This window comes from Eulemur rufifrons, chromosome 29 (genome assembly GCF_041146395.1).
Source record: "Eulemur rufifrons isolate Redbay chromosome 29, OSU_ERuf_1, whole genome shotgun sequence".
In the NCBI taxonomy this organism is placed as follows: domain Eukaryota; kingdom Metazoa; phylum Chordata; class Mammalia; order Primates; family Lemuridae; genus Eulemur; species Eulemur rufifrons.
This window is the reverse complement of record NC_091011.1, coordinates 8,947,670-8,971,689: the sequence shown is the minus strand read 5'-3', so window position 1 is coordinate 8,971,689 and position 24,020 is coordinate 8,947,670. Positions and strand designations below refer to the sequence as shown.

The 24,020-nt window shown below is 52.2% G+C and overlaps 1 protein-coding gene across 2 annotated transcripts in view; it reads right to left on the bottom strand.

Annotated features, from left to right (window-relative positions):
- TNS3 (tensin 3) overlaps positions 1–24,020 on the bottom strand; it is a 262,359-nt gene that overhangs the window by 170,879 nt on the left and 67,460 nt on the right. For both annotated transcript variants that reach the window (XM_069461530.1, XM_069461526.1), the window contains exon 4: positions 2,021–2,059. Coding sequence is in view for 1 of the 2 variants with exons in the window: in XM_069461526.1 (XP_069317627.1) it covers positions 2,021–2,059 (39 nt within the window). In the remaining variant the exon portion in view is untranslated. The remainder of the gene's footprint in view (positions 1–2,020; positions 2,060–24,020) is intronic.

The window sequence follows — 24,020 nt, the reverse complement described above, 5'->3', positions numbered from 1 at the left end:
GCTCTCAGCCCACAGAGACATGGAAGGCAGAAAGACGGGCAAAATCCCCTGCAGAACTCTCTGGATTCTGTTACAGCAAAACCAGGGAGGGCCAAGGGCATGGAGCCCCATCCAGTTTGGGAAGTATGGGGAACACACCTGACAGGTGTAGGCGCACCTGTTTCTTTCCCTCCCAGGTGAGGCTGGGACGTGCACACACTCCGCGAGCAGCAAGAGAGTGTTTCACACTTGCCTCCCTGGGAGTCGCTTCTGATTTGCAACGAGAGAGGAGGTTCCGTATCCTACTGTCTTGGACTGGATGATACACTGAGCCCCACGGGCATCCTGTGAGCTGCTAGTAAGTCCTCAGAAACAAGGCTTAATTAACCCCTCATCCCCAAAGGTGGGGCAGAGAAAATGGCAGGAGGCACCACGGCACCTGAAGAAGCTTCATTTGAAAAGCAGACAGCAATTTAAATTTACCTAATAAAAAGCCAAAGACAAAATGCTGTCATACCTTTACCTTCCATCCGGTAAGAACAGCATTTGTCAGAGCTGGATGTCCACAAACCATTGCACCACGTTGTCCACAGCCACCCTGTGACACAGGCACCACTATTGTCCATGTTTTATCATTAAGATGATGGACTTGTGGTGTCTAAACTTTACAGCCAAGAAAACTCAGGCTGAGAAAGACGAACCCCTGAAGGTAACTATAATACCACTGACCCAAAAGGCGGTTCCTGCAAAGGAGGCTGGAGGCTCTCCTCTTCAGAAAACAAGAACATTTTACTCCAATCAGAACAGACATTATTAAAATGTTAAAAAAAAAAAAAAATAGATGTCGCAGATGCAGTGAAGTGGAATGCTTACAACTGTTGGGGAATATAAATTAGCACAACCTCTATGGAAAGCAGTGTGGAGATTCCTTAGGGAACTAAAAGTAGACCTACCATTCCATCCAGCAATTCCACTACTGGGTATCTTCTCAAAGGAAAAGAAACCATCATGTCAAAAAGACACCTGCACTCATATGTTTATTACAGCACAATTCACAATCTCATAGATACGGAGTCAACCTAAGTGCCCATGAGCCGAGGACTGGATAAAGAAGACACAGGGCCGGGCGTGGTGGCTCACGCCTGTAATCCTAGCACTCTGGGAGGCCGAGGTGGGCGGATCGTTGGAGCTCAGGAGTTCGAGAACAGCCTGAGCAAGAGCGAGATCCCATCTCTACTAAAAATAGAAAGAAATTATATAGACAGCTAAAAATATATATAGAAAAAAAAAAAATTAGCCGGGCATGGTGGCACATGCCTGTAGTCCCAGCTACTCAGGAGGCTGAGACAGGAGGATCCCTTGAGCTCAGGAGTTTGAGGTTGCTGTGAGCTAGGCTGACGCCACGGCACTCACTCTAGCCTGGGCAACAGAGTGAGACTCTGTCTCAAAAAAAAAAAAAGAAGACACAGTATTAAATACATATACCATGAAATACTACTCAGCCATAAAAAGGAATGAAATAATATTGTCTTTTGCAACAACTTGGATGGGACTGGAGGGCATTATCCTAAGTAATTCAGGAACAGAACACCAAACAGCACCTGTTCTCACGTGAGTGGAGCTGAGCTAGGGTGTGCGTGGTCACACAGAGTGATGTGATGGATCCTGGAGACTCAGCAGGGTGGGTGCGGGGGACAGGAGGAGAAGGATAAAAAACTACCTACTAGGTACAAGGGACACTATTCAGGGGATGGGTACACCTAAAGCCCAGACTTCATCATCTTACAACATGTCCATGTAACAGAACTCCACTTCACCTTCTAAATCTATTGAAATAAAAAAAGAAACCTTTCTAGTAACACAGAAAAGGAAAACCATGCAAATGGCCAGTGCGGGGTGGTCAAAGGTCCCCATGAGCTGCTCTGGGAAAGCTCCAGGTCAGAGGGGGGTGTGGATCCCAGAGGGAGGGGGCACAGCTTGCGGGAAGAGACCTAGTCACACAGGATGGCACAGCGGCCCCAAAGCAACGCAGAGGACTCACCTGTTCCAGCTGGACGTGCACACAGCAGGGAATCACCACCTTAAAGGGAGAAGAAACAGATAAGCAAATGGATTCTCCAGAAAAAACTAGCATAACAATCAAGCCAGACTCCCAAAGGCTGCAACTGCCTCTAACCTCATTCAGGGTCACAAAGCTGACAAGACCCAGAGTTAACAGAGTCCAGGATTTTGTTCACTTTTGGAAAGTCCCAGTCCTTTTTGAGAATTTCATGAAAACCATAGAACCTCCCCCTTCAAGAAAAATGCACGTCACCCACAGATACAGACTTTTGCCTCCAATTTCAAAGAACTGGTGGACTCCCAAGATAGAAACTTCTGAGCCGGCCCAGGCCCCTCCTCCCTGGGGAGCGTGGGAGCAGCCCACGGGCAGGGGTGGGGGGCTCTGCCTGGGCCTTCAGGCTGCCCCGCTCCTCCCACCCACACACAGGCACTACATTCTCTACCAAATGGGCAGACTTTTCTAGAACTGTTTCTACGAGTGGAACTGAAACCAGAGTCTGCATGTGGCAATGTCAGCGAGGTTGCCCGGGCAGCACAGAGTTGTTGCCTCCGACTCTGCCACAGCCGTCTGGAGAAGGGCGAGCTCGCCCAGACAGACATACAAGGCAGGGTGACGACAGACAGCCAAAGCCAGGTCGGGAGAGGCGATGCAGGTGCGGGGCCGCTGACCCTACAGAGCTGAAGACCCCACCCGCCTTCAGTAGGATCGCTGCTCCACCACTTGCTGGCTATAGGACCTTGGCTTTTAAATCTCTCGGGGCCTCAGTTTCCCCACTGGAAAACTGTAGGTAACAACAGTGCCTTCCTTGCAGGGTAGCTGTAAGGACTCAGGGACGCTGTGTGAGCTCAGAGAGTACCTGGCCCAGGGCAGGGCACCCGCTCACAGCAACACGCAGCCTCCCTGAGCAGAGCGGCCGAGGGGAGCAGACGCTTCATGCTGCCTGAGGGCCCCCAGGACCCTGGCGCCCGCGCACAGCATCCAGCTCCCCCTAGCAGCCTCACCCCTTAGCCTGCTCCTGCCGCTCCCTGCTCCCGACCCCTAACAGCTCCATTCTCTAAGAGTCTTCTGAAAATGTGCAAGGGAAAGAGAAATCCCAGGGATCTGACTAATTGGCCCTGTGGTTTGGAGTGGGCGGCGGCGTGACCTTGGTTCTTGCCGGGCGGCTATTTATAGCCTTCTTGCTTATCTTACGCAGTAAGTGCCTCAAAGAAAATGTGACACACGGTCATTCATTTGTCTGGGACATATCATCACTCCACCAGGATTCTGACTCACATTCGAGTCTGGAGCAAGGGTCCTGCCTCATGGCACCCGGCCCCTCCCCCCAGCCGCCCCCTCCACGCACACACAGCAGCCGCCGGCAGGAACACAGCTATTCACCTGTGTGTCCTCAGCTCCACGTGGAGACACTGAAGTTTGACGCGTGAATGAGAGAATATGTAAACAAATAAACATAAAGCAAAAAACAAACAAGTGGCTTTGGAAATAGAGGCAGTTGGAGACAGAACCTTGTGGGACGGTGGTGGTAGCCGGACATGGAGACCCCACGGCTAGTAGAGCACTGTGATTTATTTCACCCAAAGCAGGGTACGCACCCAACACACACACACACACACACACACACACACGCGTCATGGTGCCTCACCACATGTGTGACATGCAGGCAAGAAATGTGCAAAGAAACAGAGTGCTGCCTTTACAAAGTCATTATCTGTATCCCATGTGATGGGAAATTATCCAGTGACAAAGAGAAATGAGCTATCAAGCTATGAAAAGACATGGAGGAGAGGTATTAATAAATGCATATTACTAAGTGAAAGAAGCCAGTTGGAAAAGGCTACATACTGTATGATTCTAACTCTATGGCACTCCGGAAAAAGCAAAACTGCAGGACAGTAAAAAGGTCAGTGACGGCCAGGGCTTGGGGGAGGGACACGGAGGACTTTGAGGGCAGTGAAAGCATTCTGCATGGTACTATAAGGGTGGACACTTGTCATTATGCATTTGTCCAAACCCATAGAATGTGCAACACCCAGAGTGCACCCAAATGTAAACCAGGGGCTTTGGTTATTAGTACGGTATCAGTATTGGCTCATCAAGTGTAAAAATGTACCACAGGAATAAGACATTTTTATATGAGGGGCAGGGGCTGTGTTCAGTTTCTCTATAAATCTAAAACTGTTCTAAAGAATAAAGCCTATTTAAAAAAAGAAAAGTTCATTGTCTGGAAGCATGTGCTTGTTGAACGATGAGAAGAAAAGCCCTATGCAGTAGCACAAACTGGAGTTTTAAAAACGGCAGCCACTTAGGGATTTGGTCCAGAAGCCAGGTACGTTCCGTGTGTCCCATGTCGCCCTGCGGCCAGATGGGCTGCAATAACACCGCCCACCCTGCCTGGCCCGACGGCATCCTCCAGAAAAGGAGGTGAGCTCTGTGAGCCGGGCTGCCCATGCCCCACCGCCCCTCGGTCCATCCACGGCTGATGTCATTGCAAATGGCTCGCCCGACCTTGTCTAATCCATCACTTGTTAACACCTTTTTACGGAGCACCTCTTCTGCCAGGACTCACTGTACTTTAGTAAACAGACCAGTCCACATCCCCAGAGCTTTATGGTTCACACAACACAGCCTGCATCAATCGATTGGTTTATAAGAAAGCATGCTGGGGGCACAGGTAGGGTGAGCAGCCCTGGTTCAGCAGAGCAAATGGCAGTAAACCACGCCCTGCACCCCCAGGCCACATCCTGCCAACTAGAACCCCTCCTCTGAGAACAGGGGCCACAGTCCTGCTGTCTGTTTTCAGGTGGGCTGTTATAAAACGCAGACAGTAAATGTGTGAGACACTAAACTTAGGTGAGAGCGAACTTGCAAATGAAAATGCACAGGGAGTGCCAACCCAGACAAACAGGTACGCTCTGGAGGCAGAGCCACCTGTTGATAAAGAGAAACCTATTTCTACAAAGAACTGCAAACATCTAATTTAGTAAAAACTGACCAAGCGAGCATATTGGGCACTTGTTCCTTCAGTGTGGCTCCCAGGACAGGGACCTCCTAAAAAGAGACTATTTCCATTGTACTTTCCGACCCTTGTAGCAGGCAGCTGACCAGTTAGCCCATGGGACAGGCTGCTGGCCCAGGTGCTTGTGTGTCCTTATCCCAGACCAACTGGTCGGCATCAAGGAACACGTGAGGGCTGAGCTGCACATGCTGGACGCTTAAGTGTCACTTGCTCTTCAGCCTGAGCAGACAGGCAGAGGCACATGGCTTCCCTGGGCAGGGCTGCGTCCCACCGGGGCGCACTTAGCACTGGGGCTCACTGTGGCCTCTGTGCCTGCACCTCTGACCTGCAGACTCACCCCTGCCCCACGTGGAGAGCCAGGTAACCCAGCGAGGGCTCACCTGCCTGCTCTCCATGCCTCCCACTCCAGATCTGAGCAAATGCTTCGAGCACTGTCGGCTTCTTTGCTCTTTCCACTGGGCAGAGGGAAACGCCGTGGCCGGGACCTCTAGGTTGGCTTGGCCTTAATGAGCATCAAGGAGCTGATGGTTCTTTAACATTTAGTTCTTGAGATGCCAGTCCCGACTGACCGAGGGAGCTGAAGATGGAGTGGACAGGGCTGGGGAGGGTCCTGGAGCTCCCGCGACCATGTTGCAGACACCCTGCCCGGGAGCCCCTGGGCTGTGCTGGCCCTGGCAGTGCACAGGCAGCGTGGCAGGGAGGCAAGCGTGGCGTGGCTGGGTGTTTGAGCAGGCGCCCCCAGACGAGCATTTGGCCTGCCCTGGAAAGTGGTGCTGAGGGAGGCTCGGGGGAGTGAGAGGATGAGACGAGAACGGGGCAGTGCTCCCTGCGCCAAGGCGCCCAGGGGAGGCCCGGCCCAGCTGGCGTGCGGGCTCAGATCAGCGGGACGACGTGTAACAGGGCCCCGTGCCCTGTCTGCAGGCCTTTCTCTGGAGCTCTCATGATGAGCCACGCTCTGTGCGTGAGGAGCTAAGTCTTAGAGCACGTGGCCACCTCGAGGTTCTCACAGAGAGAGATACCAGCTGGGCCAAGCTCCGCGCTCCTCCCCGGTAGGAGCTATACTCCTCGCTCACCACAGGGTGCTCCTGTCAGGAGTCAGGGTGACAAGAGGTGACAATAGCAGATGGGGCTGGGAGCCAAGCAGCTCCCACTAGTGGCTACAGAAAACTGGAGAGTGGGCCACAGGCCAAGGGTGGGCTGTGGCTCCCCTGGGGCCCATCCCTCTGGTGACAGTGGCGAGGGCCCCTCTGAGAAGCCTGCTCGAGAGCCACTTTATGGCCTTCTCTCGGCTCTATCTGGGCCTAATCTCCCGTCACCAAGGACAACCACAAACAAACAAGGCTGCACCTGCCCCGCATCTGGCTGCGTGGGCGCCTGGCTGCCCTGGTATCAGCAACCTTGTCTCCGGGCCAGCGGGTCTACACGGCAGGCAGAGGGGCCGGGGGCATTCCACCAAGTCACGCCTGCGTCCTTGGGACTGTGAGTGTGCGTGCGGGCGAGTGTACCCATGTCAGTGTATCTAAGTGTGCACAAGTGTGAACGTATAAAAATGTGTTCTTTCGTGCAACAGTGTGAGTGACTATAAATTTGAGTGTGCTGCGAGTATGTGTGAGTATCAGCAGGTGAGTGAGTGGCTGGGTTTGTGTGAACACCTTGTGTGAATGTGTGAGTGTGCATGTTTGAAGTCATTAAGTTTGTGTAAGTATTTCTGTGTGTGTATGTGTGTGTGAGTGTGTCTGTGTGAGTGTGTGCCTGTGTGAGACAGTGCATATCTGTGCATGGGATTGTGTCTGTGTGTGTCCCTCTGTGAGTGAGTGTGCACGAGAACTAAAGCCCAGCCCTGCAGTTATGCTTCCCGAGGCAAAGGGCGGGGCTTAGCCAGCAAGCACAGTCTGCCTGAGAAGGTGTGTTCACTGCAGCTCTGGCCTGTCACCACCACCACTGGGGCTGACGGGGAGACCCAGGGCCTCAGGGGCAGATCTTCCTCAGAGGGGTGAGACCAGCTCCCAAAACCTGATCCAGTCCCTTTCTGCTTACTTCCGGGAGCTCAAAGTCCTGGGAGAGGGAAAATAATTCAATTCTCCACGTGCTTCACAGACACTATTTTCCCTTTGATTAATATAATAAAACTATGAACTCAGCTTTTGTTGTAGTTTTTTATTAAATTTTACTTTGGACAAAGCCATATGGAAAGTGACATTTTTCCACCAGTTTTTCTAAAAATGCCTGGGTATAACGGATGCATTATATATCACTGCATACAGAGAATAAAGGTAAATTTGAGTTCAATCTTTTCTGAATCATCAAAACTTCCAATTGTGTTGGGTCCCATGAATGAGCTTCCTCGAACCTCCCAGAAATCTGCAGTGAGACGTGGAAAGAGTACGCTCGACATTTTCACATGTGCAGCTGCTACCGTGGGACACTCGGCTTCTGCTCCTGCCACCGTTTCCCGCTTACACCAGGTAATTCAGCCCGTACGTGACCTCTCCCCACAGCGCGATGGAGTAGGCACGGGCCAACCCTGCTCAAGCCAGGACTCGGAAGGAGTGGATCAGCTCGACGGTATCAACCCACAGTAATTAAAATGCATCCAATAAAAGCGCACACAGAGCAAACACAGATCCATGGGCCGCCATCCAGGCACAAAACTAGTGCAAACAAGGCCACTGACCACCCCGGCCTTGCAGACAGGTGCGAGAGCAAGTTACTGAGTTAAGCCAAGTAAAGAGACATCGCTTTATGCCCAAGTTCTACGGTTACACAAAATTAATCAAAATTTGAATTCTACGATAGGCTGCACAACATTGGAAGTGAAGTGTACTTTTTAACCTCTAAAAAAGCAATTCTTTACGAAGAAGCGTCACAATGCAGCCAAGACAGCACTTGCTTCCTCAAATCATAAAAGCAGTCGGGGGGCACCTGCCCCCCAGGCCCTGCACTAGGCCAGGGGGAAACACATACAGACGCCAAGTATTTGCGGCCAGCCGGGCCGTGCGATATAGTGGAGGGGCAGGACAGCTCTCTGGTCTCTGCATGTGGCAGCAGCGAGATCGGAAGGCAGGCAGGGGCTTTTCTGAAGGGCGCGTCTATCACATCACAGCCTTTACGTCTTACAGTGGATGTTACCAATAAAATAGAAAGATGTTTTTATTAACCCCTTGCATAAGACTGAGAAAAGATAAACTGTTCATTTGTTTGGTTACCATTATTATCATTTATCACAAATGGGGGCAGAATAATGAGAAGAGGGAAGCTCCCTCGTCTCCAGTGCTGACACTCTGACAGCGGTGCCACCTGCTCAAGCTCCAGCAGTCCTAGTCAGCTCGGCCGCCAGACAAAATACGGCAGTGGGCGGCTCACACGGCAGACCGTTATGCCCGACGGCTCTGGAGGATGGAGTCTGAGACCAAGGCGTCATCCGGGCTGGTTCCTCCTGCGGCCTCTCTCCTAGGCTTACAGACGGCCACCTTCTCCCTGCGTCCTCACATGCCGTCCCTCCGTGTGGTCTGTGTCCCCGTCTCCTTTGTTAGAGGAAGACCAGTCATACTGCATTAGGGGCCAGTAATAACCCTCTTTTAACTTAATTACCTCTTTAAAGACCCTGTCTCAAAATACAGTCACATTCTGAGGTCCTGAGGATTAGGACTTTGACATACAAATTTGGGGGTGGGGGAAACAACTCAGCCCCCAACACTGACAGTCAAAGGTCAGGTAGGACCAGTGAAGGTCGACCCAGAATGTTCTCAGGACACCGAGAGGGGCTGGGTCCTCCAGGCGGGGCCTGGGGGTAACGACATGGCAGGGGTGGCACTGCTCTGCAGTCACGGCTGCCCCTAAAATGTCCCTCGGGGGAGGGAGAGGTGGAGGGGTGAAGAGAGACTCGGGGTCAGACTTTCAACACAAGCCTGCAAACAATAATGGACCTATACAAAGGATAGTGGCGCAAAATGAGGACATTTGAGACTTTATTAACTTTCTTTGCTTCCTTCAAGAGCTCGCCCTAACTTTGCTTCAGTGTCCTCTTTGTCCAGCTTGACCCTGAAATCCCTAATTAGGTTCACATTCCTCAGGAAGCTCTGTTATCCCGCTAAGCGTTAAAGCCCAATTTAGCCTGCTCTAATCCCCATGAGAAAGCATGCCTCCCTGCAGACGCCATTAGACCTTCTCAGCCTGCATGCCACGACTGGACAGGGAGCGGAGGAGGAAAAGGAGGAAAATTCCCGGAATTAGGTCATTATATTTTTCCTTAATAAGCAGCTAGTGAAGATCATGCCCATGTCAGAGAGAGAGAGAGGAAGAAAGGAAGGAAGGGAGGGAAGGAGGGAAAGGAAGAAGGAAAGAAAGAAGAAAATCTGTCCCAGGCTCTCTCAGTTCTTGGTCTCAGCCTCCTCATCTCTTGAAGCCTCAGTTTCCTTTCAGTCCAGCTCTGTGACTGCAATAATCGCTAGAGAAAAGAAAAGAGTTGTGCACCTATCCCAAGTGGGATTGGCTAGACCTGCTGGAACCCTCTCCTTCACACATTTACTCAGGCTGTGTCACTGTGTAGCGCTGGGTCCCCCTACCCAGCTGAGACACGGGACTCGGAAGGCAGGACCAGGTCTGCCTTGTCTTCAGGCAAACAAGTCACCACTCGTAGGGAATAGAATAGAATTAACACAAAACAATACTGCTCTGCATCCACTACGTTGCCATTATTTGTTCCAGATCAGAAATCGAGCCTAACCCTAAATCTATTGTTGGAAGAATGTCCTGGGAATTCTCAAAGTGGCTGTGATAGGTACATAGCGAGGGATTCTGGGCCCCCTAAGGACGAAAGTGGGAGCTGCTGCAATTCACACCTCCCCAACATGGGCTTTCAGAGAGGCTCATGGGAGATCTGCATGCGCAGTAAGCCTCAGGTCATGCAACTCCCAACTGTCCAATCACAGTGGTTCCATAGTGACGTCTGAGCCACCAGGGAGGTCCCAACCTGGGCACTATAAAACAAGACGCAGACCATAACTAAGTCCCCTTTTTGCGCCCTTCCTTTTGCTCTCCCTTTGCTGTGACTATGGGTCTGGTCGTCATCTGTGGCGTATGTACCACGTAAACCTGTATCTTGCTCTTGCCCTATAATGCTATCTTTCTCTCTTCAATATGCCTCATTTTCCTGCTTGCCTAACTTTGGAGTGTCTGGTCATTCTTCAGCCATGGGCACACCAAGAACCGACATTTCAGACTCAAACCTGACATATTTGGTGCTGTGACTCGGGTGTTTCTACCTAGGCAAGGCTTTCTCCATGGCCGCGCTCTCACTTTGGGTTTTCCTGCCCTTGCTCTCGCTTTTCCACACTGGCCATTTCCGCGACTCGGGGCGTTTCTGTGCAGACGAGCCGGCTCGCCTTTCTCCATGATAACACCCCGCTTTGGGGCTTTCCCGCCTTGCAGCCAGAATGGAGGGGTGCTGGTGCTCGCCTTTGTTTGTGCACCCTCACCATTTCTCAGACCACACCGCCCAGCTCTCAGCTAAACCTGGGTGTGCGATAAGGAGTTTGGGAACGCGTCCCTCGCGGCAGGGGAGAAATCTTTCATTTTGTTCCTCTTTAGGGAAGAGGGCTTTGTGCTGTAAATTTTGTGTTGCTGGGCTTTGCGTTGGTTTTGACAGTGGAATTTTCTTTCCGATCTGATGGGAAAGAGCAGTCTCCTTCCCATGTCAAGGCAAATAATGTCTCTACCCCTGGTTTTATCAGCACTGCCTGGTTCACTCAGAGTGAACTTGTACGCCCGCTCATAAGCAAAGCGGGACTCGGTGCCTCCTTTGCTAGGGTCCCTGTAGGACCCGAGGTTGGCACAGCCTGTGGACGTGCCTGTACATGGACAGATCCTTTACCTTGAGGCAGCACTTCTGCGTCTATCCCCACCATGTCTCTCCCACGTGGGGCACAGTCAACACCACTCCCCTGGTTTTACTGGGTCTTTCTCCTTCACCCTCAAGCTACTTTCACTCTGTCCCAGGAAGCGCCTTCCTTATTGTGGCTGCCACCCAATCACTGCTGCTTTTACAAACAAACCAGGTTGTTTTACCAACAGATATCCTTGTTCTGGCAACAGTGAGAAGCTCCTAGGTTGGAGGGGTCGTGCTCGGCCCCCTTCCTACGAATCAGAAAAGAGACATCGAGACCAGTACTTCAGCCGCACGGCCCGGGCTGCTACCTGGGGATGCCCAGCTCTAACAGACCCCAGTGGGTGTAGCTTCTCCCCTTTCTCCTTCGCCCCTCGGCCATGTGGTCCAGGTCGTCACCTGGGGACACCCAGCTCTGACTGACGACAGCTAGAAAAGTCCCCCATCTTCTTCCTCAAACTAGGAAAAGTTTGATCCAGACAATCTAACATTTGATCTTATTCTGCACAACCACCTGGCCACAGTAGAGTGGAGAACAGCGGAGAACAGCGGAGAACAGTGGCCACCACGTGGGACTCTAAATCACCCCCCATCTTATAGCTGGACCTTTATTGCAAGAGGGAAGGAGAACAGGCCAAATACCTTATATACATATAAGCTTTTCTTTACTTACTGGAAAATTCTCAGTGGTACAGGTGTGCACAGAGCCAAGTAAGACCATGGTGTTAAGACAGCCTCCTCAGGTTCCCACCTGTTCCGAGCTGCCCCGTACCCGGTAAGGCCTAAAGGGGGCCCTACAAGGGGGAGGTGATGCTGTTTGTACGTCTACCAGGAGGAAAAGTGGCTGGGCTCCTGCCTTTGCAGAAGCAGCGGGGGAGTTTGGACCAACCCTGGTCCACAGCCCTTTAGTTTAATAGAGTTAAAATGAATAAAACAGGGTCTGGGAAGCTACACTGATCACTCTGATAAGTATGGAGAGACATTCCAGCATTTGGTCTGGCCTATGACTTAGCTCGGAAAAATGTCCATGTTATTCTAAGCCAGACTTTAAATGATTTTGAGAAATCCAGAGTGTTAGCGGAGGTGCAAAAGTTTGCCACCGGATTACACCTTTCAGATCCTACATGTCCAGTGGGTGACACAGCGCTGCCCGTGACTGACCCAGGGTGGAATAATAGTTCCTCAGAAGAGAGATGGGCGAGAGAACACTTTCTGGCATGCGTCCAGGCTGGCCTCAAGGCCGCTAGGCAAAAAGGCGGTCAATTATTCCAGGGTCACCGCCGCAGCCCAGGGACCCACGGAAAATCCCACGGCTGTCCTGGATCAGCTCCAGAGGCAACAGAGAGACACAGCAGTCTCCATCGCAACTCCTGTGAGGGATGAGTGATATTAAAAGACAAGTTCTTGACCCAAGCAGCACCAGATATTAGGAAAAAGCTCCAGAAGCTTCCCCAGGACCCTACCACCCCCCTGGACGACACAGTGGCTGCCACTAATTCTGTTTTCTATAACAGAACTTCTGAGCTTGGGTCTCAGCTCAGGAGAAGGAGTGGAGGAAGGAGGCTGGGCCTGCCCAGTTAGTGGCAGCGTTGGCACCACATTAGAACCAACGGCCAAAGCCTCCACCAAAGGAAGGGATGTCCAGTGCCACATCTGCCCATGGGAAGGGCATTGGGCCAAGAACTGCTCCAATAGGACAGGTCACCCAAGTCCCCTTGTTGTCAGTGCCATCAAACAGGTCACTGGACCACACTCCTGGGATGGTCCCAAGAGGGGACCTGGTCCCCAGACCGGATCATGGTACAACTACGAAGGAGCTGCTCCCATCACCGAAACTGGGCACTCAATCCTCTGTGCTCACCAGAGTCTCTGGGGTCCCTACCAAACAATTCTTTACTCTCCCTTTGCTTTGTTGGTGGGAGGATGTGATCCTGTCCTGCCAACCTGCTAGGCCACAACTCACTTTACAAACTGCAAGTGTGGGTTCTTTCTACCCTCAGGAGGAACCCAGCCTCTTACAAGTCACCTCACTTAGTACCACCTGCCAAACCAATAACCCTCAAGGGGCTTCTAAGGGCAAAACTTGCCCCTCTGGCCCAATGAAAGGGGGCATACCCTGGCGAGGACTGGCAGACAGATTTCACCCAAACGCCTCCCTACAGAGGATTCAAGTACTTATTAGTGTTTGTTGACACTTTTACTCATTGGGTTGAAGCTTTTCCTTATAGGACTTGAAAAGGCCACTGAAGTTTCCCGAAGACTTCTGGAGGACATCATATCTTGTTTCAGCCTCCCCCAGTCCTCACATGGTGACAACGGTCCTGCCTTAGTTTCACAGGAAACGCTAGACACCAACATGCCTTCAAGTAGCTCAGTTCTTGCAGATGTTACAAGAACGAATGCAAGCTACTGTCCAGAGACCCTTCCTCCCCTTGTCCTGTCAGCCGGGGAACTGGGCACTCATCAAACAGGGGGAGGATGAGTCCCCCACATCCCAGCTAGCCCTGGTGTGGAAGGTCCCTATCCAGTCTTACTTTCTACCCAAACCACTATTAAGGTCCCAGGATACCCACTTGGATCCATCATTCTCAGGTGAAGCCACAGAAGGACCAAAGTGAAACTCATCTGGTCCCCGCGGACAAGGACTACAACACTGGAGACAAACACTGGTGTACACCCTTGGAGGATTTCCGGTGTCTGTTCAAACAGACTCCTCCTGCTGTGGCTCCTTCAGGTAAGTAGCACCACCTGTTCACTCGTGGGCAAGACACCTTTAGCCCTGGCAAACCAAACTGCCACTGTTGGCCTTTATGGGAACAGCAGCCGCTGCTGGAGCAGCCGCAGGGGCACATCGCTGGGCCTGCTGCGTCCCTGGCTGCGGAGGCAGCACGACCCTGGGGGAAACCAGCCGCGCACTCGCCCTGGGACAGGAACAGCTGGATTTGCCAGCGAGGGTCACCTTACAGAACAGATGGGCCTTCACACTTCTACCTGCAGCACCTGGGGCCACCTGCTTGTTCTTAAAAGAACAGTTCTGCTCCTCTGTCACCTGGTCAGGACGGTTCAGGACTACACTGACGCCATCCTAGAGTCTGCTCTTTGCGTGGAGAGACTGGAATCACGGAGCGCGCTCTGCCTCTCGAGGTTGGCCCAGGTCCGCTCACAGAGCCGTCCTCAGTGAGCTCACGTCTCCTCATCTCTGGGGATGATAGTCCCTCAGGGTGGCTGTGAACCTCGGGATCACAGGAGAGCCTCTGACAGGGTGAGCGTGTAAAACGCACGCTATGCAGCGGGGGTGGGGGGGATCCCACGTCCTTCAGAAGACAACAGCAGGATGATGGAAAACAGTCTTGACGGGCCAGGGGGACGTCGCCTGTCTCTCCTGACACACAAACTCCACAGCAGCATCCAGACGGGGAGCTTCCCGGGGCAGCCTCCTGACGACGGGGCCGCAGCACCAAGACTGACTTGAGACGCTACTGTAACAGGGCGAGGGCAGACATCTCCCTGGACCTCCCTGCTCACCGGGAGGAGGCCGGGAGGCCCAGGGCCTGAGAGTCACTCCTAGAGAGATAGCCCCATGATCACGCTGACTTCCACATGTCCCCATCCATCACAGCCAGCTCCTGAGAGCCACCCTACAAGCCCCTGGAAGGACAGGTCCAGATGACATGCTTGACATAGTTAGCAGTTAAGTCACTCACTGGGGGTCTAAGCAAAATAAGGAACGTATTTTGCCTCAATTTATTCGTATTTAACATCCAAGTTAAAATGCCAGACTCTCAAGATGGCACACGAGGACTACTGAAAGGGCACCTTAATTATCTGCGCCAGAACCTACGACCTTCCCACCTACACGCCAGCAACTCCTAGTCCCACTCCGACGCTGGCTCTCTGACCCATGCTCTGGCCGACCCTGCCCAACCCAAACCAACACCTCCCGGAGCAGCCGAATGAACCTTTCTCAGGGACTGGTCCTGTCACTCCCTGGAAAGGTGGGGGGCCTTCCTATCAGGGAAGAAAGGGCACCCCCATGGTGGAAGCAACCTGCCTGGCCCCACCCCACCCCCCCAGCCAGGCACTCTGCCTGGCCAGCAGCAGGAAGGCTGGACTTTGGCCCCACGTGCCTGGTGCCTAGGCCTTCACGGGAGACGCAGCCTCACTTCCGGCCAACACTAGCCCAGGATCAACTCCCTCAGGCCGACCCCACCTCCCTATCCACGAGGCTAGAAAGCCACCTGCTCACTCCTGCTGGGGCAGGGGCCCCTGCCTCAGGGCCCAGTGAGAAGCCCCTTCTTCAGGCGACACATGAGTAAGATGTGCTCTCCCCACACCCAGCCTCTGTCCCCCTCCCCCACACAGCCCCCACTGTGGAGGGTTATTCACGTATGTGGCCCAGCATTTTTAATGATGACGAAATTTTTTAAAATCTCCCTTGTGATAACGCACATGCACACCCTTTAAATGAAAGAGCGTGTTGGCGAGGCTTCTTTGCAGACAAGGAGAGAGCTACAAAGCCGCTCAGGCTTTCCACGGGGGCAGCTGTGGTACCCCCACCTAGGCTCTGTATCGGGGAAACAGAGTGAGGAGGAAGAGAATGGTGGACTGCTGCAAAGTTTCCGGACAAACGAAGCACGTGCTTTTGGTCTTAAGAGTAGAGCATCGAAATGATACAACCCCCGTCCCTGTGACTTTTATAACGCTCTGTTCTTGTTTCAAAGCAAAAGGTCCAAGGAGGCAGTAATGTTCAAGAAAGCACTGTTTTCAGGGGCTTTTAAAGTGAGTGGTGGGCACACAGCACCTGCTAGGGAGCAGACGTGTGCACTTTCAGGCAGGCCGGCTTCAAGCCAAGGAAGGGGGCTTCGGTCAAGGGGTCTCTGAGCAGGGTGGGTCCCGGCCCCTGTGGGGGGTGAGTCCTGCTCCCCGGGCAGTTCATCAGGATGGCGTCGAGCTCACGGGAAGCAAACAGAACATCACCCCAACTTCTGCTTCCGAGGAGGCCACGCAGCATCTGAGGTTTCCCCCTGAAACCCGAAACAGGCTCTGCACACCAAGTCCTGACTTCCCCTGACACTTCGCCAATGGCAATGCAGGGAAAGTGGATACCCTAGGGAGGGGACGGCAGATCTCATAAATAAAAATGCCCTTCCGGAGTAAAGTGTGGGTCTCTTGCTATTAATATCAATGTTCAGTGGTTGTCAGTAAAGAAAAGGAATAGCAGCAATAAGTGAGCTGGTCACTTCTCCAAACTCTTTTTTGGGTCAGTGGTCTCAACTTCTTAAGTCATTCATGTACTCACTGCAGAATGACGAAATCAAACGTCAGACCTCAGGGCACTCGAAGGTGAGAAAGAATTAGTAGTTGTCTCAGGAATGCAGTTTAATATGGAAGAAAAGGCACAAACATACAAGAGTTATTGGAGGAAGAAAACGGTAAATTCCACAAAGGGAGCTCTGGAGGAAATTTCCCTCAAAGACATTTTGTCAAAAGTGTCTAAGAATAGCAGGATGAATAGTTTGGTTTTCACCAACTGTCCTTTGAACTAGGGAAGGCTGAAAAGAAAGGAAAAAATTGAGAAACCCTAATAGTTCACAAATTATCATCAATTTTTTTAAATGTTTAAATTAAGCATTATGCTGTAAATGGCCAACTAACTCTAATGTCCACAGAAACATATTCCACACAACCCAAACCAGTTCATGCTATCCAAAGCTAAACTTCCACCCCTGTTCACAAAATCCTACTAATGGTATTCCCTTCTTCCCAGTGTCCTGAACTAAAAACCTAAGAATTGCCAGGAGCACCACCTCTGACCCACGTGCTGTATGTAGCCCAGTCCTAACAGGCTGACCTGGAAAACACCCACAAGGTTGCTGCCTACTGACCCTTCCCTTGTTCAAGGTCAAACCACCCTCAGCTCTCACGGGGCAGCACTAAGCTTTCTAACCAACCTCCTAAAGTCCAATGACTTCCCTCCAAACCTTTTTTTTTTTTTTTTAAGCAAAGGAAAGAAACCTCTGAAAACACAGAAGGTTTCAGATAAAGATTCTGAAAGCAGAAGTTCCGACGTCACAGTATTGCAGCCATTCTATCCTCCCCACCTCCCCCAAAAGAGACAGTTGTGAGTTTATTATTCTAAAGACCCTCTGAGCAGGGGGGCGTTTCCAGTGGCAGAGAGGGTTAACAACCCAGATCCTTGCACATGGCTTTATTGAGAACAGAAGGGACACCTGCGGGCTTCAGAAAGTTCCAGGGGAATTCAGAGCTGCATGGCACACAGACTAGCCGTGCGCGAGAAGGCAGGAGTCAAACCGCCTAGACACACAGAAAAATGAACCGTGCCAGCTGCTCCAGGGAGGAGGCGGAGAGCAGGCTCCAGGAGCTATTTCTGTGCTTGAAACAAAATGGGGGTAGGCACTTCCTGAATCCCTGACTAAAATTAAAAGCTTTACAGGAGGTTTAGGGGAGCACATGGGTAAACACAAGTTTTATTTTACAAATTAAAATTTGGAACTAGGGGCTCAAATGCTCAGTTATGGGTTTTGGCCCTGCTGCTACAAATGTGGCTGAAAGAAGGAGAAATGGGGGTTTTAATAGGAAACCTATCCTCCAGAGGTAGCCACACAAAAATAAAGCCAGCAGCTTGCTTAGAAATGTTCTCCACATAGCACATGAAGCAGTTTCACAATGAGAGGTGTGAAGGTCCACTCACAGAGACCAGCACAGAACACCCCAGACACACACGTGTGGCCACCAGAAAGCACAAGCATGCCATGTTCATGGCCATGGACTAAGTTCTGTCCTGTGTTCTAGAAGGCTAAGACCCAGCTGGAGTGGCTGTCCACAGACACACATGCTAGCAACACGAGGGGGATTCTGGGGGCCACCACGAGGCACAGTGGCATGGGGGGATGGGACCTGCAGAGGTCTCTCCAGCCCACCAGGTGTCCTAGCCAGACAGGGAAGGTGAGCTTCTAGCTGCCTGAAGGCAATGGAGGGACTGGGAGGTAGAGAGGTGACCTTGGGGACAAGATCTCGCTGGGAACTTAGGCTCAGAGACGGAGCGCAGTCTCCCAGGCAGAGCTGCAGCCCAGGACTGCCAGGGAAGTCCCTGAGGTGGACTTTGGCAGGGAGCACGTGGCTAGATGCAGAGCAAAAGGCATTAATGTGGAAGGACAAGCATAGTCAAAACCTGCCTGGTAATTTAAAGAAAAGGCACTGTGAATAGTATCTAGAACATCCAAAGAGAACAGGCATCTTCATGGCTCCCTGACTGGAGCACACCTTCCTCCGTCTCAGGCTGGGGAAAGGGGTGAGGACATGCCTACTCACTGTGACAAATGGATTCCTAACCCGCAGAGTCGGGGAGGCAGGGTCAGGGAAGAAGAACTTGGTGCCAGGGAACTGGGAAGAGGCGCTGACACTGACCCACTGAGAAGCCCGGAGCCTTCCCAGTGCCCAACAACATCCCACGGGGCAGGTTGGGGGGATCTCAACCAAGGAGCACCCTTGCTCCAATAATCGCTCGAGCAATGGGGGGTCTGCAGGAAAAGCATCTTCTTCAAGTTAGAATTGGTCTGGAGTCACGGGGATGGAGTTCAGCAGTATGTTTCCAAGGGCACCTCGAAAGTCCTAGTTTAAACAATAGACACTTGCAGCCACAGCGTGCTCTTACCCATAGAGTCCTATGCCTCCCACCCTCCCAGTAAACCACAGGACAGTGCCATGGACAGTTATCCTCATTTTACAGACGCCTGCAGGGGGCTGCACCGCCCGGCCTCCCGCACGGGAGAGGGACGCTGTTGCTGATTAGGTGACTCGCCACGCAGTCCAGGGACATGGCAAATGGGTGCAGATTCCTTTCAGGTGTGTGTTGCGGTCTACTTCATTTGCTACAACACAATGTGGAATAAAAATTGACAATTTTTTAAAAGCAGGACAGATTTTTAAATCATATTATTTAGTTAAAACCAATGTGTGACTTTAAAAGAATAGTATAATTCCCTTTCTGGCCTCTTTTTGGGGCACAGCTAGTACATCTTACACAAATATAGGTTAACTTTATGCCACACTAAAAAACAAATCTATCATCCTGCAGTGAAAATTACACTCAACTAGACAAGCCAACATCATCCTGTCAGCCTGGGCAAATGTCATAACCAGCATCAAAAAGCTCAGTTTCGTCTCTTGTAAAACAGAGAACACAGTGGCCTCGCAGCAGTGCCCGGCAGGGCTGCCACAAGGCCCCACCGAGACGCTGCAAGGAGCGTCTCATGGAGTGTCTCAAGGGGCAAGGCTGCAGGCACTGACAGCTGGGGTCACCTGGGTGACACACTCCGTTAACAGTAGCTTGGTCCCACTGACTGCCTTCAAATCCAAGAAACCCCCTAAGTCCACAATCAGTGCTGCTGCCTAGGACCTAGGTTATTTTAGATTTAAAAACCGTAATTCCTATACAAACGATAACTGCTGATACGAAAAGCCACAGGGGGCTTGCTGCCTTTGAGCATGACCCAGAGCCCATGTCACGGCACCTGCTGGTGAGAATTTTCACTGGGGGTCGTTCGTCCCCCAGACTCCAAGCCTCGGGAGTAACAATTCCTGGAAGAAAAGCAGACGCAGCTATAAACACATCTCTAGGGAGGTGACACGGGGGGAGTGATTTGGTCTTCTACTTAGAATCGGTCAAAAAAAGATAAGCGAAGACAGTCTACCAAGAATGGCATCTTATAAGGGACAAAAGCACCCCCAAAAGAGCAGAATTTAAAGATGCTTAACGGTTCTTCTGGCATCAGTGACAGCTTGCCAAGAAAAACAGACATGGAAGCCACCACGTCCTTCAGCAGGTGACAGGGTACTTACAGACAATGGAAGGTTATTCATCCAGAAAAATGAGCTATCCAGTCATGAAAAGACATGGAGGACCTTAAACGCATATTGCTAAGTAAAAGAAGCCAGTCTGAAAGGCTCCACACTGGACCATTCCAACTCCATGGCATTCTGGAAAAGGCAAAACTACGGAGGCAGAAACAAGATCGCCGGTTGCCAGTACCTGGGTGTTGGGGGAGGGGGATGAAAAGGTGGAGCACAGAGGGTTTCAGGGCAGTAAAACTACTCTGTGACACTATTAACGTAACGGCAGGTGCATGTCACTATACATACACCTGTCCAAACCCACAGGACACACAACACGGAGAGTGAACTCCACCGTCAAGGACCTCGGGTGATAACATGGGTCGAGCTGGCTCACAGACTGTATCGGACGCACTGCTCTGCTGCAGGGACGCGGAGAGCAGGACAGTCTGTGTCTCTGTGACGTGTGCACGTGTGTGTGAGCTCTCTGCACTTTCCTCTCGGTTTTGCTGTGAACCTAAAACTGCTCTAAAAATAACCTCTATTAATTTCAAAAACTGTGTTAAAAGTCAGTTGTCAAATATTAAGCACATAAACACACACGCACACAATTTGGCAAACATAGGTGGAGACCTGCACTCTTCAGGAAGAACTAGACTCCCATTCTCAGTGCCTGGCCTAGCGCAAAACTCAGGAAATGTTTGTGGAATTAGACGGCTTTAAAACTGACCACCACCACCCCGAGAGCAAGGGGTGGGGAGGGAGGCGGAAGGACACCGTGTGAACATCTGCTGAGATGGAGATGGCAGAGACAGGCAGAGCCCGAGTTGGTGGTGGGGCCAGGGAAAGACCACCGCTGGCCTTAGGCAGGAGGTGCACCTGCTCAGTCCCGTATCTGTCACTGTAAGAGGGGACAGAAGAGGACCCTCAGTGGGGCGAGTGACAAGCAATCCGCAGGTCCCTGGGAATCCCTCAGCAGTGCTGGCTGACTTGTATTCCTTCTGCACACATATCGTGAACCAGTCAACGACTAGACATTGAGATATGCATCCCATGTCACCCCTAAAACATCCTGCTGAATTGTGACTGCCCCTCCCGTGTTCAGATGAAGAAGGTGAGCCTCGGGGAGAAGAACTATGCTGCCTGAAGCCACAGAAGGTGTGGATGGGGCCAGGTGAATGGTGGTGACAAACACACCAACAGAAGAGCTCTATGCATGCAGGGCCAGGCTGTGCATTTTTAGTTATAAAAAATTTCTTGGTCCTTCCTTTTTACTAACAAACTCAGGTGGTTTGTTCCCAGGAAAAAAACATGAAAAATCCCACCACTTACTTACGCCCTTGGGGAGGTAAAGGCAGACACCCCAATTTCAAATGCGGCGGCACTGAGTGTCAATGACGTTCCTCCACCAAGAGCACGGGGTGCACCGACACTGCCGAAGGGGGCGAGAGGATGGCAGCCCGACGCCTGCCTCCCACCGCAGGAAAGGCAGGCCCCTGCCCCGAGCAGAACAGCGCGGTTTGTGGGATTCTGGAGAGTGGGGCGTTGGGGCTGTGGGGAAAGCAAAGTCTGGACGCGTAAGACCGGGCAGCACAGGGACACCCAGTGGCCAAGACCTCAGCACTCAACAAAGCAGAGGCTCCTCCTGGCCTCCCTCCCCGGCACACAGGTGAGGACGCCCAACACAGAAACACACACCTGCGACAGCCGAGGGAGCCCGCAGCACAGTCAACAAAGAGCTATGGGAAGAGGGGACAGATGCTGCCCCAGCCCAGTGTCTCAGCGGAGGGCTGCGGTGGGGGGGGGTCTCAGACAGATGCCACTGAGGTAAGATGAGCACAGCCTTCGGGGGGAAGAAGGAGACTAAGCCCCGAGGGGGTCAGAGAAGTCCCTGGGCATCCTTTGCAGGAAAGAAACAACTGAGACACAGCCCAGGGACAGCCCTGAGCCAGGTGGGGGAGATGCTCCGCTGCCGTCTCAGAGAAGCTGGCCGAGCGCTGGAGCCTGCAGGAGGCACAGCAGGCTCCGAAGGCGTAAGAGCGAGGTGGGCTGGAGCCACACGTGGACCCGGTCTCAGTGGTTGTCCCCTAGACTGTCAGCCCCGGGATACAGCAGCCCCAAACACTGGCAGCTGTAGTGCCGATCACTCAGAGATGAGGAACTACCTGAAGATAAAGGTTAACTATCAGAAATACAAGTCAATGGTTAAAACTTGCCAGCTAAGCCACTGGATACCTGCTGATGCCCAGGACAAATGTCTATGGATGGTTTCTGAGGAAGCCGTAAACCCTGGGTCCTGCAGTTTCCATGGCAGAGAGGCACCACCCAAAGGACCCAGTCTTCACCTCAGGCCTGGCCGGTACAAGTGAAGGAGGATCCTGCAGCCAGAACGTGGGGATCCCTGATGCAAGAGGCCAGCAAGGCCCCCACGGCAGCGGGAGACGAGGGCGCACCCTGCACGGCTCTTGGGGGCAGAAGGGGGTTCTGCTGGCTTCCCCAGAACCTCAGGGTAGGCTTGGCCTGTCTGACATGCTCTCTCTGCAGGGAAAAGAGCAGCAAGCCTAGCACAAAGAGCTCTGCCTGGAGCAGCAAGCTGGAGGGTAGGTGAAGGCTCCTGGCTTGGGCGACCACCCAAATGGAACACAAGGCCTGGGAAAAACAGGCCACCTGCAGGGGCTGAGAAGCTGGACAGAGCCCAGGACTTCTCTCCTTGCACCGCATTCGCCTTCTGCAAAGCCTGAAGGCGGCTTCCCTCTCACCACGGGAGGCAGCACCAGTGCTCCTGTACTGCACGTCCAACCAGGGTGCAAACCAAGGCACGTCCAGACAGAGGGACGGCAAGCTGGGCCTCGGCAGCTGGCTGCAAAGGCTGAGGACGGGCCAGAGGGATCTGAGAGCACCTCTGCAGCCCAAAGGACAGGAGGCTTGGCCTTCTTCCTGGCTTCACGCAAGGACCCGCTACAGGGGCCCCTCAATCTTACCCTGTGTGCATGTTCCAGCTCGGCTAACTTGTGTTTGGTCCCTACGCAGGGTCTTAAGTTTGAAAAAAATTATCTGGAGGTCTATATATTAACCTCTGATGATTCCAGATTACACTCAACACCCTACACACAAAGTACCCCTCTAAGGAGCAGACACGTGGGCAGAAGTGGCAGGGGACAGGGGCTGCGGCAGATGCAGGTTGCAAGGATGGGGTTCCGTGTCCTGGGGCTCCCCACCCCTTGCCCAAGCTCCACAGACCCCCTTCATTCCCCTCGAGGGGACACCGCCCAGCACCCCTTCCTCCCTGTATCTCTTCCCAATATCTGCTTCCTAAAACTGCCCCATTTCTGCTACTTCCCTTCTCAGTCTTGCCAATGAGTCAACTGACGGCTGGGAAAAAAACAAGTCACGATGCCCAAGCAGCCCATGTGGCTCAATGAGTAAGCACAGCACTCTGCTAAGCAAAGTATTTTAAATCCAAAACTTTCAAGTATTGTACATAAATTATTTGACTTCCCTAAAACTTATATAATTAATGTTATCATAATCAACAGCTAAGAGAAAATCATTTTTCTGTGTATCACAGGGAACTATTATTTGCCTATTTTACACATGAAGATACTGAGGCTCAAGGCCTTAGTCCATTCAGGCTGCTGTGACAAAATATCTTAGACTCGGTGGCTTATGAACAACAGGAATTTAGTTCTCACAGTTCTAGAGGCTGGACGTCTAAGATCAAGATGCCAATGGATCTGGTGTCCAGTGAGGGCCAGCTTCCTGGTTCTCAGACGGCACCATCTAGCTGTGTCCCCAAGTGGCAGAAGGGGTGAGGGAGCTCTCTCGGGCCTCTTTTATAAGGGCACTAATTCCACTCAGGGGGGGCCCATCCTCATAACCTAATCACCTCCCCAAAGGACCTACTTCCAAATACCATCATGTTAGGAGTCAAGTTCCAACATGTGAATCTAGGGGAGACACAAACATCCAGACCACAGCCAGGGGGGCTAGACTAGCTTCAGCAACCAAAAGGCCCCACTGGGAGCAAAGCCCAGGTCTCTGGCTCTGTCTGCCCACTGAGCCGCAGAGCCTGGCCTGAGGAGACATGCTGTCCGATGGCTCAGGAAGAGAGTGACCTCCATCTACCGGGGCTTCCAGAGTCCCACCTATGGCTCAGTCCCCATTTCTGCAGGGTGGTCCCTCCGTGACTTCAGCGCCACAGAGGGGGCAGCTCACGGCCTGGA